This window comes from Cordyceps militaris, assembly GCF_000225605.1.
Source record: "Cordyceps militaris CM01 unplaced genomic scaffold CCM_S00004, whole genome shotgun sequence".
Taxonomy (NCBI): domain Eukaryota; kingdom Fungi; phylum Ascomycota; class Sordariomycetes; order Hypocreales; family Cordycipitaceae; genus Cordyceps; species Cordyceps militaris.
This window is the reverse complement of record NW_006271972.1, coordinates 3,762,754-3,779,684: the sequence shown is the minus strand read 5'-3', so window position 1 is coordinate 3,779,684 and position 16,931 is coordinate 3,762,754. Positions and strand designations below refer to the sequence as shown.

The following is a 16,931-nucleotide window of genomic DNA, read 5'->3' as shown; positions in this document are numbered from 1 at the left end:
GTTACCCCTCATTCATGATGACATTGAGTTCTGCCAAAAAGCCTATCGGATCTCCTCTCATCTGCATTACGCCTGAGGACCCGTTCTGGTGATTATATGCCTTGTCCGCGCAGAGCTGAACGTCCCCCGCAGCATCTTGAGGCTGAGCGCCTACACGGGTAACCCCTCCTTCGTCCGTTGTGCACCGCCCGCCACCCCTGAGCGCCACGACACGAATCAAAACGGCGCACATCCGGGCACACCTGCGATTTCTCTGCAATGAATGGTCTATGAATCCGGCTGGTCCTGTACGCAGCCGTTCATCGCCCCAGAGACGCCAAATATAGACACGCAAAGCAGCCCAGCCGCCTCTGACTGCAGCGACAACGCGGGGGCGAGCCTGTCAGACACGGGCAACGTCATTTCTACCCGTAACAACAGATAACCGCCTGCCAAGCGCCCAGCATAACCCCATGCGTTGCAGGCAACAGAATTCGACACATATATCTTGGACTTTCCACCTTGTTCTCGTTCATTTATCAAACACAGTATACTTAACGAGCATTTGATTTTCAAACTGCATTTCGCTTCAACATGGGCCTCCGAGACAAGCTCAGGCAGAGGGATGGGAGCGTGAGTCCCCCCGAGCCTTCGGACAGGGGCAACATTATCGGACAGAACGGGTACACACCCGAGTTCACCTTTATTCGCTCCGACACGACCTCGATGGAAGTCATCCATCCCAGCGACGCCAGCAGCCATCAACGATCCGCCCCCGCCCCCGCACACCACGACGACGGCAGCCCGCCGGCACAGCTCTCGCCTACCAAGGAGCCCGGCAGCTTGCGCCGCAGCCTCTCCATCTTCCACACGAGCCGTTCGCGCAGCGCCTCCGTCTCCTCCCAAGCGAGCCAGCACTCCGGCAACAAGGAGGGCAGCGGCAGCCGCCGCCGCCGCCTCTCAGAGCGACTCCACCTGCGCCACCACCAGGGCGTCTCGTCGGACAACGTGCCCGACAACCTGCCGGCGATTGTGGTGGCCGGCGACAAGGACGTTGTCGAGTCGCAGTGGGAGCAGCGCGCGACGCTGCTGGCCGGGCAGAATGGGCTGGCGCGCAGCGCGCCCGAGTCGCCGGCGCTCGAGGGCAGCATGAGGAGCTTGAATATCGCGCCGGGCAGCAGCAGCGGGAGTCCACCGGCAGGAGGGCGGAGCAGGTCACGGAGTCACTCGCCGGGGATGATTACGCCGCCGAAAGCGGTGTCGTCGAAGAAGATTGACGATGATATTCAAGAGGCCATCCGGTTGCACGAGGAGGGTGACCTGCAGCGGTCTACGGCCATTTTTGGGCGTCTGGCCGATACACAGGGCGCCAACAATCCGCTGAGCCAGGTGTTGTTTGGACTTGCCTTGAGGTGCGTTTCGTCTTTTCTTTCTGTCCTATTCTTTCCAAAATAGCGTGGCTGATGTGGTTACACCAAACAGGCACGGATGGGGATGCACGCCAGACACAGAACGCGCCGTCACCTACCTGTCGGCCGCGGCGTCCAACGCGGCCGCCGTCGAGGAGATGGCACTCCAGGCGGGCATGAAGCGCGGCGGTGCGGCCAAGGGCGAGTTGATCCTGGCCATCTTCGAGCTCGCCAACTGCTTCCGCCACGGCTGGGGCATCGCCAAGGATCCCGTCGCCGCCAAGCAGGTGAGTGTGCTTGCTCAAGTTGGGCTAGCTATCAAAGAAGGCTAACGGGCTTATTTTGCAGTATTACGAAACGGCCGCCAACCTTGGCGACACTGGTGAGTACCTGCCCCCGCGTCAGAAAAAGCTGTGCGAATGCAGGACGTTGGCTAATGTGGTGCGGGACAGATGCCATGAATGAGGCGGGCTGGTGCTACCTCGAAGGGTTTGGCTGCAAAAAAGACAAGGTGCGTTATTGTAAAGAGCCGTCTGCATCATGCACTGCGGTGACTTGGTTGCCTTATTTCACCATGCCCACCTAGTGCTATGCAGTGCTCGGTTCTATCCCGCCGCCCCTCGTGGGCTATGCGGGAACGCCTCGTCAGTGCTAACATTAGTTCTGTGTACTAGTTTGCCTCAGCCCGGTACTACCGCCTCGCAGAAAACGCGGGAAACAAGACACTTGGCAACTCATGGTGAGTAGAAACCCCCCAAACCCCGGCGCGTTGATGAGACTGCCCGTGCGAGGGGGAGTGTGTGCTGCATTTGGATATTTACTTGACTTATTTCACGTTTGATCAAGGTAGCTAATCCACGTTGCTATTTTCTAGGATCTGGAAGGAAAAGTACAACCCGGACGAAGGCGGCGGCAAGAAGAAAAAGTAAGCCGCACACCAAGCGTGCCTACTACGTTGGCAAAAAGCTACACCGTTTTCCTCCGGATACCAGCTTTCCAAAAGTATTGCTTTGCGTACCACTCATGGAGCAAGTTCTACCCATTCGCCAGGCTGTTTTGCGACACTCGCGCCGATACCCATCGCCTATTCAGCTCAGACCGACTACCCATTACCTCACCTTTGGACGAAGCGCCGGATACACCAACCAGTGCGAGTCGCCTCTGTTTTTTCTTGTCCTCATTTTTTCTTGTTTCGCAACAGGGAGGAAACACTATCTTGGCCTGTATGGATCTTTTCGAAATTTCTTGTCTCCTTGCGCTGCTTCTCGGTTTCGCGCCTCCTCTGTCTCGCCTGACAAAGTATCACTTATAGCAGTATCATTAATGCGTTATTCTAATGTTACATGTTTTAATCTCTTCACGTATGTACTACAGTCATGTGTTGACGGCCCAGTGCTTTCACTCCTTGTGCTTATTTTCCCGGTGGTTTATGTCTCTCAAGGACGGCCACAAGTAGAAATGGCAGTGTGCAGGAGGTGGCAGTATATACGGCAAGGCACCATGGTCGGGGAGCCCAACACATTTGAAAGCAGCAGAAAGCGGGGAAAGGAGTCAGGGCCTCTCTGGATTGGGTTCCTCGTACAGATGGACAGCTCAGAGTATCGATGACGATCGATCCGAGTATCGGGAGCGGGGTCGCAGCACGGGTCGGGGTACATGTTGCTATGCCTCGAGATATCGAAGAAGCGCGATACGAGGGGATGTGGGACTGATTCGCTCTGATTTACCTTGAAATAGACTACATAATTTGTGACCCGTGCTGCTCCAGATACTAGCACTAAAGCGCAGTGACAGATGCGGATGAGATGTCAGCTTGACTACGAGCAAGCCATGCACAGAATCAACAAATGAGAAAGGGTCACACATCCAGGTAGTGATATTTGATATAATGGGTCCTTTATTTCCAAGAATTTCATGACATATATATGCAATATCAAGTTTTCATGTACCATGGCCAATTTGACACTAGAAACAGGCAAAACCAGACAAATCCTGGCATTGTCAAAAACGACTTTGCTGTTGGGGACTGCTTTTTTTTTTTGGCCACATCGCCCAGCTTGTTTTCCCTTTATCGCTTTTTCTCTACCAGCTGCAGTAGGCATTGCCCGCCTGGCCGTGGAAGGGAGGGGGCCTGATGCGGCAGCGGCCGCTCGGGCAGGTGTAGCCGTTGTGCCAGTGGCCGTCGGCGTGGCAGTAGAGGATACTGTTGCCGGCGGCGTCGCAAATGGTCTTTTGCTCGGGGCCCTCGTATTTGCAGGCGGCGCCGACCCAGTAGCCGCCATCCAAGACGACTGGGATTGCGGCGGCGGTGGCGGCGGCGGCGGCGAGAGTAAAGGTGAAGACGGCACGCATGTTGAACTGGGTAACGGAGCTGCGTTGTAAGGATGAAAATGTACTGACGGCTGCAAGAAAAAAAACTTGTTCAACAGGGCGGGGGGCGTCTTCTTTTAAACTCTTGCAGCGGCGGCAGGTTTTTGGTATTCGCCAGCTGCTCCTCCTCCCCGTCGCTAGGAATAGGAAAGGATCTCTCCCATGCAGAATCAGGTTTGAGCCAGTTTTTGACGGAGAGAGCGTGATTCGCCAAGACGAACCTCGGGATTTCTTGAGACTGGTAGGAAAAAGCCACCAGCATGTCGAGAAAATGCAGGCTGCTTCGACGTGCAGCGGAAGAGCTGCAAGACAGCGAGGCCGGCTGGCTCCCAACACAACGGGGCGCTGTGTAGCAACGCTCAAATGGCAAAAGGCCGGACATGGAAATGCCTCCATTGCCTCCACGAGTAGGGAAAAGGTAGTCAAGATGAGTTGGTCAAGTGAGAGCCGGGAGGGTACGTACAGCAGGTTCGCCCGAGGTGGTCTTCTTCCCCGCGTCTCACGCGACGGAGATGTCACCAACACTGACGGATGCTCGCTCATCATGGCGCGCTCAGCAGGTAAAGCAAATTTTCCAGATTTCTATCCATATATTTCTCGAAAGCGAGATGCCGACGTCGTCACATTGGAGCGGCCACGGGAGGTCTGGATTGTTTCGGAGAAAGCTCGCACATTCGTCGGGTGGAAATGCAGCCATGAAACTATTATGAGCGTATAAAAACCCGGTAAAGTGGCGGTTAGGCCCTGGGGACGTTGACTGTGCAGGTGTAAACGGCCCGTGCCAAAACAACAAGTTACAAAGGATATATTTTGCGCTACTAGAAGAGAAAGAAATGAAAAGGAAAAAATCGCTTTGCGACGGAAAGACGAATACGCCAGTCAGTCCTCAGGCCTGCACCCACCCCTCGCCCTCGACAAAGAAACGTCTTCCCTTCGACCTCTTGTCGAGATTCGACAACAAGGCTGCAAGGGTCCGTCCCCATGTTGACGGCCATGCTACTACCCGAGCAAATTGGACGAAACGGGGCAGTGCGCGTGTACTTTTGTTCGGAGCCTTTATTGTTTATGCCGAGATCAACGGTTTCACTGCGTCATGCTAAAAGTAGTCATGTGCTACTCTGCCGTCAGTTCTGTCATTTTCCCTCGCTCACCGCTGCCCAGCCCGACGCACACATGGACCACGACACCTCTCAAGGGACTTGGAGCAAGCAGCACCTTCATAGTGTATCAAGGACTAGTCAACAAGGCCAGAAGTGCAAGTCGATGTTCGAATGCTAAATGTATTATTCGCAAATGGTCGTCGGTACTTCCGCGGAAACCCTAGGTAGATATCCTCCACGCCATCGAGACTCCAGAGGAGCATACAAAGGAAAAGACAAAAGAGTGTGAGGAGTAGATTCGAAGAAAAAGAAAGGCAAGGTCATTATAGTCATATCAGTCCACCTGTCCATCGCTGGCCCATAAATCACTCCGTCGTTGCATTGACTTCCGCCGTAGAAAAAGAAAAGGCGAGCGAGTCATGCTTCTCGGTTACGAGCACAGCAAACATCATGAAGCTGTTGAAACCGGAAATTCCACCGCCTATTCTCGCAAGCGAGATTCAAGAGGTCGGTGGAACCTAATAATATGCGAAACCGAAATGGACATGCTCATATCCCATATTCCTGATCCAAAAGACCACCAGAAAAGGAAAAAAGAAATCGAAAACAAAAAAGAAATGCACGCTTGATTCGCTCGCTAGTAAAGAAAACACAATAAGGAGAAAAAGAACATGGGAAATTCAAGGAAAGAAAAAGTGCCTCCAATACTGTCAAGTATCCGGTGAAAATGGACTCGTGGGAAGCTTTTCGTGCGTGAGCAACAAGTCTGAGAGTATGGGTCGCGCGTGTAAGCGCGGTTGCTCGGCAAAAAGGTAGCCACGGTCAAGAATGAAAAGAAACTTCATTATTGAAAAGAAGTGAAAAGAAGTGAAAGGAGAAAAAGGCGAAATATCCAATAGAGGCCGTAAAAGTGTAGTCGTTATCGTGAGAGTGTCGTCAGTCTTATTCTTAAAAGAGATTTTGTAAACATTTGTCTGTCATCAGGACATGATTTCGTTGCATTGCTGCGGGTCAATCTGTGCGGCGTTGTTGTCCGCAAACATCTTTATAAAGTCTCGCACCACATCTCGCGGGATTTGATCCCAGAGAAGCGTGCGCGTGTACACGTCGGCGGACCCGGATTGCTTGTTGGTGGCGCGAATCTCCGACAGTGCTGCGGCCAGATTCTTACGCCCCTGGCTCTGCTCGGGCACCCTTTCCGGGTGCCCGTTCTGCAAGAAGGTTTGGTCGCTTACACCGTTGTATTGTGCTGCAGACATGGAAAAGGCCTGTTCGTTGGTCTGCTCGCGGCTTGGCTGGATAAAGTCATTGAGATCGCCGAGCATCGGCGCAGTCACACCCCCGGTTAACACGCCAGTCATCGGAGCGCCGGTCGACATATCGCCCCAATTGACCGAGGCGTGTTGAGATTGAAGGGGTTGCACGGCGGTGGATGAGGGCATCCCAGCCTCCTTCAAAACGTTGTCAAGGAGTGCTGCAGAGGCGGAGCGAACATCCTCGGAAACGTGAGGAATGGCAGGTGGGGAAGGACTTGACATGACAAAAGCGCCAACAAGGAAGAGCATGAAGAGAAGGCCGCCTTGAGTGGCTGTCTTTTCTCCTTCTGCAGGGGAGCTGGAGTGAGCCTTCTTGGCCACGGAGGGTTGTATGCTCTGCTTGGGGGCCTCGGGCATCATGCCATACTGATGCAGGAAGTTGGAATTATCCCAACCACCAGGCATGCACATGGCGTCGACCTCCCCGAATGGCCCGTTGATGGTGTTGCCACTGGGCCCAGGAGTAGGCGCCGAGTTGTTTTCGAGGGCAGCAATGTTCTCGGTGAGCACACTAATTTTCTTGCGTAGCTCGCGCGACTCGATGGTGTGATTGCGAATCAACTCATCCTTTTGAAGTGTGAGAGTTTCGCAATACTGCCTGTACAGTTGGGCTTCGTGACGAGACTCCTCCAGCTGATGCCGTATTGTGTTGACCTCCATATCAAGCTCCCCAATGGTTGCCGTATACTGCTTCTTTTCATCCTCCAGCCTCTCCGTATGCTGCTTCTTGCGTTGCCTAGAGTCCAGGGCAGCTTGCCGGTTGCGAAGAAGACGCTTCTGCTGCTTGAGCTCCTTGATTTCCATCTCATTGGAAGATTCGGCAATGAGTTGATCGATATTGTTCAAGTTATGGTCTGGGGGGATTTCAAAGCGCGCATTCCGCTTGCGGACACCGTCACGGCGAAGGTCGCCCGGTGAGGCAAGCTGGTCGCCATCAGCGGCAACTGCAGCAGCAGTAGCAGTCTGATGTATGGGCTGGGAGGTGGCAGGCCACTCGCTCCTGGGGGACGCCTGGTCGTGCTTCTGTTCGGCGGACATGGAGCCAAACATGTTGGGGAAGGGCATGGGGGCATGAGCGGCGTTCTGGTAGATTGAGGCAGGAATCTCGAAACCAGCGGCCACAGCCGGGTCAAATGGGGGGAGAGAAGTCTGAGCGGCCATGCCCCATGAGCTTGTTGAGGGCGCGCTGTAGGGATGGCTGTGTTCGTGGTCCATCCGCAGGTAGCCGGCGGCGTCTTGCGGGTCGACATAAGGGTTGTTGGAGGGGATGGATTGCATATCGACAGACTGCCAGTCCTCGGTCTTGGGAGAGAATAGCGGGGGACCCGTAGCAAATGATTCTCTGCGGCTGTTGGCCATGTGTGGCGAGTATTCTGAACAGGTTTCTAACGAGTTGGGGCCGAAAAAGTTGACGAGCTGCTCATCGACGTTGGAGGCAGTGGCGGCGGAAACCACGGAGGTCTGCGTATGTGCGAAGAGCTGCATAGGAGAACTAGGCAGATGGCACGGTTGGCAGAAGGGAGTCTGACGCGAAGCGAGCCGGTGCGTTCTCTCGGGTTGAGAGGGTTGTCGGCGCGAGGTGACGGATTAGACGGAAGCAAAGAAGCTGCGTCAAGACGTTGGCTGAGACAGGTAAGGCGAAGACGGAGAGCTAGATCTGGTCGCAGGGACAAGGATATTAGCGAGTCGGACAAGCTGGGATGTATATTTCGCGTAGGCGATCAAGATCAAGGCCGTGTCGACGGTGGGACAGGAAGAGGCTGGTAGCGGGCGGGAGGGGAGAAACAAAGGCAGCGGCCGTCTGGCTGCGTGAGGTGGGGGAAAGAGGTGGGAGAAAAAAGAGGCAAGATGTTATGATATCGTAAAAATCGTGAAAGAGCAAAAGAGAAGAGTGCTTTTGTGTACTTTGGCAAAGATGGAAGAAGAATAAGACGGCAGCGAGACGAGAGGCGCATGCATGAAGATGGATGAGGGAGATATGGGATATGGACGGGCGGCAAGAAAGTGGAGAGAGAAGCAGACGAGGCAGGGTTTGTGGCGGGGGGAGGAAGCTTTAATGGGAAGACTGAGAGGGTGAGGGCTGTAGGCTGTCTACCAACCGGCCTAGCGAGGTACAATGGTAGTAAGTAGCAGCGTACCCGAAGTGAGTGAGTTGGTACTTTGGCACCAGTACATGGTCATGTACCTTGGTAGGCGGGGAGGGCAAGAAGACCGCTGAAGACATTTCTGAATGTGTACCAAGGTACGGAGTACTGTGCAGAGCCCTCACAGCGCAACAAACAGCGCTGTGGTACCACTAGAGCGGGTGATGGTGGTGCGGGACGACCGCGGTCTTTGGTCTTTGGTGCAAAGCGTGGGGCGCAACTGTCAAGCAAAACGGCGCGCCGGAGCACGCACTCGACTGGGACCACAGCAGACAGCCGTTCGTTTGTCAGAAGGACGGGTGGAGGGCGGGGGGGGGACTGTCAGGCTACTTTGGACAAGGTAGCACCAAGTGCAAGGGGCGTGTGACGGGTGTGTGTGGGCAAGCTTGGCAAGCTTGTCTTGTTCCTCTTCCTTTCTTCACCAGCCGTCGTACCAACCGCGCGAAGGAAGAACGCGCCGCCGTCACTCACCTTTGCAGATCGGGCGGTCCAGATGATGTGCAGCGGCTGCACCAGCGTCGTCGCTAAAAAGTCGCTGCTGGCGTGTTGAACCGTTGCCGTTGTCGCTGTCGTCCGTTGATAAAAAGAAGAGCCGTCGTCCGAAAAACAGAACGAAGAAAAGATGGTCGACTTCTCAAATCGAAATGCCGAAAGGTCGGATATATACTAGCGACGGAGTGTATATACCTTGTTTGCACACGAGGCTATGCTAGCCCCAGAAACAAAGCACGAAAATAGGTGCCTGCAGACAAGCAGCAATAATATACAACAAAGACGGTGGCAGGCAAGAAATATCAAAAATACCACGGCTCTGCTTTCGAATTTGGTGCGAAGAGTCTTGTTCACAGATATGATGGAGAGGAAAGACTCAGCAAGCCAGAGCGGGCGAGCCTTGGACTATTAATGCCATCAAGCCTGATGTCACCTACGGACTGCTCTTACAGCAAGCCCCTCAAAAATCCCAGAACTGAGCAGCTGAACTCCGTACCTACATAATGGGTGCCAGATCTATGCATGGGTTTGCAACCGCAGAGACGGGCAGACAGGGAGCCGATCACCGTCAACAGTTCGATGCCTGCCCACCTCTACGCCGAGCAGCAATGCGACCACCAGGTACAAGTAACAAGTACATACCGTCGCATGTGCAACCTGCCATTGATCCTAGTACCTAGGTAGGCTCCAACCTCTTGCTCCTCGCTAAGATGCACCCAGGCAGCACCCGGGCATCTAGTTACCCTTACGTTTTTAGCAACACGGGATGACGAGACCTTGTTCCCAAGTCACACTCTGGATCTTGAGCCTCCGATTCGATCCACTCACAGACAAGACCCTCTCCTCCATGCCAGCCAGACCCATGCCTGGAGAGTCTCCTCGGGTGAGCGGCCTTGAGTATACGCGTGTTTCAAGTCTTTGTCCTTTACTGTTCTCAGCAGTTGTGGCTCTTTCATTCGTCCGCTCCTAATACCAGATGTACGCCCGAGGCCCCCAAAACAGGCCGGCTAACTAAACCTCAGGTCATCACGACCAGCTATGCCGTAAGAAGCGAGCATCTCCGGCGCACCGTCGCCCAAGAGACGACTGACCCTAACTAAGCCCTCATCTATAAGCACCATCAGGCACAACCGAGCCGGTAGCGCGCCTCAAGATGGTCCCCTATGGTGGCAGTGTCATTCTGCGCCGTCACACACCAACCTTGGCTTTCAAAGGATCCCGGACACCACTGGGCTCTGTGTGGCGAAACGAGGCAACGAGCGCACAGTTGGGCTTCATCTATTCGTCTGTTGTTATAATACCAAAGCCCACTCGCCGGGAAGGCCCGCCATTCCCGCAGTCACGCCGACCGCCACGCCTTCTTGCTATCGCATTATTCACATTGGACGGCGGTACGGGGGGGCCAAAGGGGCGCAAAAGATATGGCAGCACAGGCGTAACGGGACCTCGTGGTCCATCGTCGGCCAAACGCATTATGCGATTTACAGCGTACGATGTTTTTGCGATGCTGTACTCGGATATGCAAGGACACAGCGCTTACCCCGTAAACTGATGCAGTTTGAAGTCCTGCCGTGCCTTGTCCATCTGCAGCCCTCTTACACCACCTGTAGGCTGTATTCTATTTGACTCGTTGTGAGGAGTTTCGGGCTGTGCCAGATCGCAGCAGACAAGAACACATGATGGATAGAATCAGCAGTGTTGTGGGCGTGGTGGGTGGCACTGCTCGTTTTCTCCAGCCGCAAAACAGGCCATGTACGTACGACTACCAGCGGAGATGGGCGGTGGTCATTCATCGAGCCTCTTGGGCATCAAGAAAAAGAAGAGAATAGCGACAAAGCAGGTACCCGACGGTCGGGACCGAGGAGGGCAGCGAGGGCGGGGGGGTGGCCTATTTTTACCCCAACGTGCATTTGAGGAAAAAAGGTGTGCGAGTCCATGTAGGTGCGTGGATGACCTTGAGGATCGACGAATGAGAAGGCTCGAAAAAGAAAGAGACCTTGTACAATGTTCATGTGAGTTGACAAGCAACGATTTGACAGGTTGAGAGCAGCCTGTGACTCAAAGTTGAGGTAGTCGGCGATGGGAAGGGGGAAGGCGCCTGCAGGTCAACCCTGGTTGTCGGCGCCAAATGATCAGGACAGGTTCAAATCACATCATGAACGAAGGGCAAGAAACAAAGCCGAGGGAGAGATATGCTTGAAGCCTGTGATTTGCAGACAAAAGCGAAGGTGAAATGTGACACCGGACCAAACAAGAAACCCCACGGCCGGCAGCGCATCCCATTTGCGCGAGCACCTTGTCCCGTGGCCTCCAAGAAAAGAGGCGGCAACTAAGACTTTATTTATTTAACGGTCCCTCTAGCTAGGCCCGAGCCTAGTCTTTCCGCGTGGTGTGTGTATGTGTGTGTGGGTGTGGCATTGTACTGTATTTGTATTGCTGTTTAACGGCGGAGCATGCTTGGAGAGGAATAGGGTAAGAGATGCTCCAGCACTAAACAGCAATACAAATACAGTACAATGCCACACACACACACCCCCACGCGCGTGTGGGAACAGAGAGGTTCCATGAACGCCGTTCAAAAGAGAGGGACAATAAAATGGTCTTGGTAAGTCGTATCCGACTCCGCAGAAATGGTCATCACAGGACCGCACCGGGCGCGAGACATTATAGGTACCTAGGTAGCTCGTGGACGTATTGCCGTCCCTCGTCGAATGGGGGTTTGAGATGGATGCATGGCGCTCGTCAGGCGGCAGCCTCCCCCTAACCTGATTGGGCTGAATCTTCCCGCCCGCGGCGACATCTGAGACATGGGCTTTTGTAGTGGGTGGCTTGCATTCGTGAAGCAGATAGGTATCTTTTTGCTGGTATTGTTGTAGATGATCTACCTCAACAAACGTTTAGGTACATACGCACACACACACCTAGGTTAGGGTGTCAGGCGGTGGGTAGCGGAAGTCGTGGGGCAGGTACCGAGGTGGTGTCGTTTTGCGGTGTGAGGTACTTGTCGACGAATCGACTACTCATCGGCCGCTCTTTCCACACAACCACACACTTCGGACAATATCTCGTCACCGCCACCTGACTGACTACCTACAAACACAACACGCACACGCCACCATCGCAGCTCATTCGTGCACTGCCTTTTTTCCTTTTCGTCTTTTCTTTTTTCTTTCTTTTTTTTTTTTGGGTTAATATTTTCTCTGGCGCCGCCTTTCAATCTCAAACCGAGCTAGGATCTAGGTACTCCTCCTTTAAGGGCTTTTGACCAACCGCATCACCAGCCAACCAACCAACCAACCCGCCAGTTATTTCTGTCATAAAAAAGATTGGGTAAGAATTAAGAATATCAACTGGTTTTCTGCCGATATTATCAAGCCCACCGCCGCTGCGACTCACCACCGCTTCCACGCACACACACACACACACACACATTGTTCACGGCCAAAGCTCCACCAGGCCTGTTATGCGGCCATGGTCTGCTTGGAGGCCTGGCCCATCCTTCACTTCCTGGCCTTCTCCTTGGTTGGATATAGCCCATCTCCAGCCCCCTATGCACAAGAGCTGATGATGGCGGCGACCGAAGCGAAGGAGGAAACAAAAAGAGGCTCTCCCGGCTCGAGCCCTGTTTTTAGCAAATCCCGGCGTTCTTTTGTCCCCCTTTGTGTTGGGCGTCTTGTTGATGCCCAACCCAACCCCATTCTCGTCCACCAGCCAGCCCTCGTCTTCTTCGCCGGCTACGCCGTAGACTGAGGGACGCCTCTCCATGACTCCCCACGGGCCAGATCTTTACCACACTTCCTTTGGTTCTTATTCTTTGTTTGTTGATGACCCCCCCTTGTGGGCACAAACGGGCTCCCCTCGTGCTCCCCTCGTGCATCAACCTCCCCAGGACAGAGCCCATGTCTCCGGTCGGTCGGTCCGTACCGCATCAACCATTCTGTCGTTTGCCGTGAACACTCCCAGACCAACTTGTTCCCCCTCCCCTTCCCCACCCGAACGAATCACTTGAGTGGTATTATTGGTGCCAAGGGCTGGCCCACGAGCTTCAGCGCCGCACAATACACAATATCTTGTCTCGCCGTGCACGTCTCGTCGAGTTGCCTCTACCTGGGTACGAAACGCAGTATCACCCCGTTTTGGAATACAACCTACCGTCGATTTTCTTTTTCCTTCTCAGCTTCGTAGCATGCAGACGTTGCAACATGGCCAAACACTGTCTTGTCTTTCATGACTTTGCGGCGCGGCCCGCTGCAACCCGTTATATAGTAGCCTACCATCCAACCACACGTTGGAAAAGACATGTCTCGCACTGTCGAATCGACACTTGATGTTGTTTTATTTTTGAGCAAAGTCAGCCGGACCTTTTTGAAAGGGCGGCGTAGTTTCTTTTAACCCCGTGCTAGCACCCCCTCTGAAAAATTCCTACCCGTCAACGTACTTCCCACGAGGACGCAACATGCCCATCCCCCCCCTTCGACAACCTTGGCAGAGTCAGTACGAGCCTCGCGCCCCAAACGCCGCGACATCACGCTGTGCCATTCTTCCGATGTTTCGAGGGAAGGAAGAAACTGGCGGTCAGGACTCTCGGAGTGACGTTCGTTTCTCCCCCTCCCCCTCCCCCTCCGTCGTGTCAGGGCAGTGTGCTGGGCTGTGCGGTGTTCGCCTTGCCCAGTGAAGGAGCAACACCGACTTGCAACAGAGCACGACGGGACGAGTCACGACCGCAGCTGGCAACGACAACCTCTGAGAAGCGGAGGTTTTCGCCGCCGTGCAGCGTGCATGTCACAGCTTTTTGGGGGGGGGAGAGAAAACAGGCAAGTGTCGCGGGCCTGTCTCTGATGGCCCCAATAGCCCGGCCACCGAGGGCCATCCCCTCCGCAAAAGAAGAGAGACATGCAGATTGGTATACAAGAGCACGCACAGTTCAACAGCTATTAACGCACACTAAAAAGATAGGGCAGTGCAAAAAAAAGCAAACATTTGCCTTATTATTCAAGCCACGGGGTTTTGCCTTTCTGCTCCCTCTCAGTCACCGCCAAACGCCATGGACCCCCTCTCGCATTGTATGTAAGCCCTTCATCGATAGTGCCCTCATGCTATACCTACCGCATCTGAGACACTTTCTGCAGGTGTCGCTTCGTCCGGGCATGCAGCTCATCGGCGTGCCTCTCCTTCCCTATGCTCTGCAAGGCCATCCTCATGTCTGAAACAGCGACGACCTGCAGCTTGCTTCTAGGTACAGCCTTCTTCCCGCATAAACCCGGTCCAGAAGGGATAAGAACATCACGTAAAGTACCACGGCATTTCGACACAAATCGCGACTGCTCTACACGTCTAAATGCTGCGAGGGGGGCAAACATTCGTCACATGTAATAAGCCATGGCAGCAGTTGAGAAAACTATCCAGTACGATTTGCTAGCTAAGGATGCACCTAGTTAGGCTTTTCCAGCTCCCGCAGCATCGCCTCATTGACACCAGCGCCAATGTATTTCCTTTTCCTCAATAGTGATAGAAGAACTTGCTTTGTGAATTCAAACTCCTTCTCGCCCGACTTTGTGACTGGTGGCTGCTAAAACTATGCATGACAAGACTAACGCAACACGAATGCACAATGATTGTAAATATGATGTGGCATAGATCTGTCCATGCCTAGAAGGATTGATATATTGCATCTACTGCAGGGCGCTGTTGGCTAATTGCAAAAGACGCTCGCCCGCGCGGAGATTGGCGTACTCGTAAGCCTTGGACTCGGGTGGAAAGGTGCCGTTGGCTGCCCAAAGGTCGATAAGAGGCTGCATGGGTTCCAGCTCGTTAGGGCCAAGCAGGTCAAGAGCTGTGGCGGTAAGGATAAAGTGAGAGAAACAACTGTTCAGCTGTTTCTCCAGGTTCAAGTGGTAGAATGGCTCCGTGAAATGTGACCAGTATAAATGCGAGTATACACGGAACATTTGACGAAAGATCATTTGGGACACCTCCAGAAACTTGTCGGGGAATCCAGATCGCTTGCCGAGCCACTCCTTTTCGCCAGGGTTGGACAGCTGTGACAACGGCGTTGTGGTAATCGCGGGATTGTGAGCGTACGAGACGCCAGATGGGTCGGTAGGGAAAATGGCCGGGTCATCGTTCTTGCCGGAAATCCATCGCTGCATCAGAGTCATGTATTCGTATGCGGGTAGCTCTACTGGTTCCCGGTCTCTGTTGAGCCATGTAAAGGAGTGGTTACTTCAACTTGATTAGTGACGGCCTTCAAACGCGCAGTAGGTGGTGTTATTCTTACGCTCCAGCAGAAGTACGCGGGCAAGTTGTGGAGTTGCAGATTGAGAGGCCAGTCTCTTCCTTCTCGTGAACGACGCGGACGAAATTCCACAGGTTTCGATAGTGCTCAACGACTACAAGACCCGTTAGTTCTGCTCGCTTCTTCTTGCACAAAACACATCTTACCCTGGTGAGCAATCCATTCTCCTTGCTCGACCGTTTTTGGTCTAGCACTCAGTGTCATAAAGTTGCCCTTGACAATGTGTTTGGTGCAGTTGGCGTTGAGCCATAGCGGCAGCGGCCTGGGGAGGTGGTAGGAGTTTATGATCTCATCACCGCTCGGGATGCTGCCGTTTTTCTCGTCCATGCCGATGGTCTGGGCAAGCGAGGGCGAGTTTGGCAGCGGAGGGACCTTCGGGGCGAGGCTGGCTGATGATTGGCTTCCTTGCGACTGAGAATCGGAGACTGGCAGTTGACCGGTCGAGGTAGTTGGGCTTTTCTGGGGTCCGGGGGATTTGTTTGATCCGCCTCGGAAACGGGCGTTACTAGAGATGACCAATTAGTGTTCGGTTCCACAGGTGTAACAGTGACCAAGGCAGCAGCCGATGGATTGGGATGCGCAGCGACGATAAGGCATAGTACACTATTGGTACTTAGTGCAGCATGCTATGATCTCAACAAGCTTTTGCAGCATTGGAGCGCGCTGCAGGGCATTGTCAAGACTGACTGGCAGTGTAGCAAGCTGCTGTGCAAACGGTGCATGATAGCATTCAATTGAGCAGAAGCTTTGCCAGTGGTACCAACATAGCCCATCACCACAAGCTGAGGGGCAGCGACGGTGGAACAAGGCAAATCTTGCGCGGCCGGCCTCGTCCAAATTCCCCTCGGCGAGTTCGATCACAATAGCATCACCGAATAACAGAGCGGCAGCCCCTCACACACCGCGGGCGAGATGGTGGCTTCGGCTCCATCCTTGAGACTGGGACAGGGGCAAAACAGCATCAATGCCAGCAAGCCGAGGTCGGGCAAGAGAGGCCAAGCAAGCCAGGAAGAAGTTCATTATGACAGGCAGAGATACTTACATGCCGGAAAATAGATTGGACATGATGAACAGGAGAAACGGTTGGTGGAGCGGAATGCAGGTGCTCAGATGCTGCCCAAAGGAGGGGCAGATGAGTGTTGCTTTGTCACGGGATTTGGAGGCCGGCACAAGTCTGAAAGTGAATGCTAGTGAGCAGGCTTGCTGGGGGGGTTGGCTAAGAGAAGAGCGCGATGATGCCCCGATGATGAGCAGCAGGGGCGAGGCAAAGCGAGGTGAAAGCGACTGGCGGTTGTGATGGTTTGAGCAAAAGAGGTGAGGCGAGGGGCTGAGATGTACTGGTAGCGTTTGTGGTTCAGGCGCGGGAAGGTTCTTGTCAGGCAGGGTCCAGGAGTTATGGGAGTCTGGGATAAGTGGGCTACCGGTTATTGTTAGGGACGCCCCTGAACGGGAACAAGATGGACGACACCCACCCAGATTGCGGCCCAGCAAGCAAGGACACATTATTACGGGGGAAACGATTTGAAAATCAATATAACAAGCCCTCAAGCCAAATTATCGTAACTACACAAAGTTAGGACTCTGCTGTTCGATGCTTGTTGCTGGATACTTTTTTTAAAAGCCCTCTTCTGACGGGCAATCATCCCGTACCTGAGAGGCTGTCAATGAAGGCTGGCCTCTGGTGGCTGTTTTAGCGATTTGCTGCCCTGTTGCGCCTGAAGCAGCCGCTTTGCCATTGTGTGGTTGAACCGTTGAAGCGCCAGGTCGTCTCAGTGCAGCGGTCTGTATCCTGTGCTCTTAAAGAGGTATAGCGTCTGTCCCTTCTT

General features: G+C 53.8%; 5 protein-coding genes across 5 annotated transcripts; 3 read left to right on the top strand and 2 right to left on the bottom strand.

Annotated features, from left to right (window-relative positions):
* Positions 1 to 573: 573 nt before the first annotated feature.
* CCM_06227 (Tetratricopeptide-like helical) lies at positions 574 to 2,317 on the top strand (the record flags this gene model as incomplete). The annotated part of the gene is made up of 7 exons (XM_006671368.1): positions 574 to 1,391; positions 1,462 to 1,675; positions 1,737 to 1,770; positions 1,841 to 1,899; positions 1,975 to 2,032; positions 2,073 to 2,127; positions 2,263 to 2,317. The coding sequence occupies 7 exons, from the start codon at positions 574 to 576 to the stop codon at positions 2,315 to 2,317; spliced, it is 1,293 nt and encodes a 430-aa protein (XP_006671431.1).
* Positions 2,318 to 5,838: 3,521 nt separating this feature from the next.
* Positions 5,839 to 7,533, bottom strand: CCM_06226 (bZIP transcription factor, putative; the record flags this gene model as incomplete). Its single annotated transcript, XM_006671367.1, has 1 exon — positions 5,839 to 7,533. The coding sequence occupies one exon, from the start codon at positions 7,531 to 7,533 to the stop codon at positions 5,839 to 5,841; it is 1,695 nt and encodes a 564-aa protein (XP_006671430.1).
* A 1,856-nt stretch (positions 7,534 to 9,389) lies between these two features.
* Positions 9,390 to 10,362, top strand: CCM_06225 (uncharacterized protein; the record flags this gene model as incomplete). The annotated part of the gene is made up of 3 exons (XM_006671366.1): positions 9,390 to 9,482; positions 9,531 to 9,693; positions 9,935 to 10,362. The coding sequence occupies 3 exons, from the start codon at positions 9,390 to 9,392 to the stop codon at positions 10,360 to 10,362; spliced, it is 684 nt and encodes a 227-aa protein (XP_006671429.1).
* A 1,044-nt stretch (positions 10,363 to 11,406) lies between these two features.
* Positions 11,407 to 13,403, top strand: CCM_06224 (uncharacterized protein; the record flags this gene model as incomplete). Its single annotated transcript, XM_006671365.1, has 6 exons — positions 11,407 to 11,415; positions 11,493 to 11,551; positions 11,632 to 11,660; positions 12,136 to 12,551; positions 12,705 to 12,921; positions 13,306 to 13,403. The coding sequence occupies 6 exons, from the start codon at positions 11,407 to 11,409 to the stop codon at positions 13,401 to 13,403; spliced, it is 828 nt and encodes a 275-aa protein (XP_006671428.1).
* A 1,079-nt stretch (positions 13,404 to 14,482) lies between these two features.
* On the bottom strand, positions 14,483 to 15,432 carry CCM_06223 (protein kinase activator (Mob2), putative; the record flags this gene model as incomplete). The annotated part of the gene is made up of 3 exons (XM_006671364.1): positions 14,483 to 15,032; positions 15,088 to 15,199; positions 15,252 to 15,432. 3 exons carry the CDS (start codon positions 15,430 to 15,432, stop codon positions 14,483 to 14,485), a joined length of 843 nt encoding a protein of 280 aa, XP_006671427.1.
* Positions 15,433 to 16,931: the final 1,499 nt, after the last annotated feature.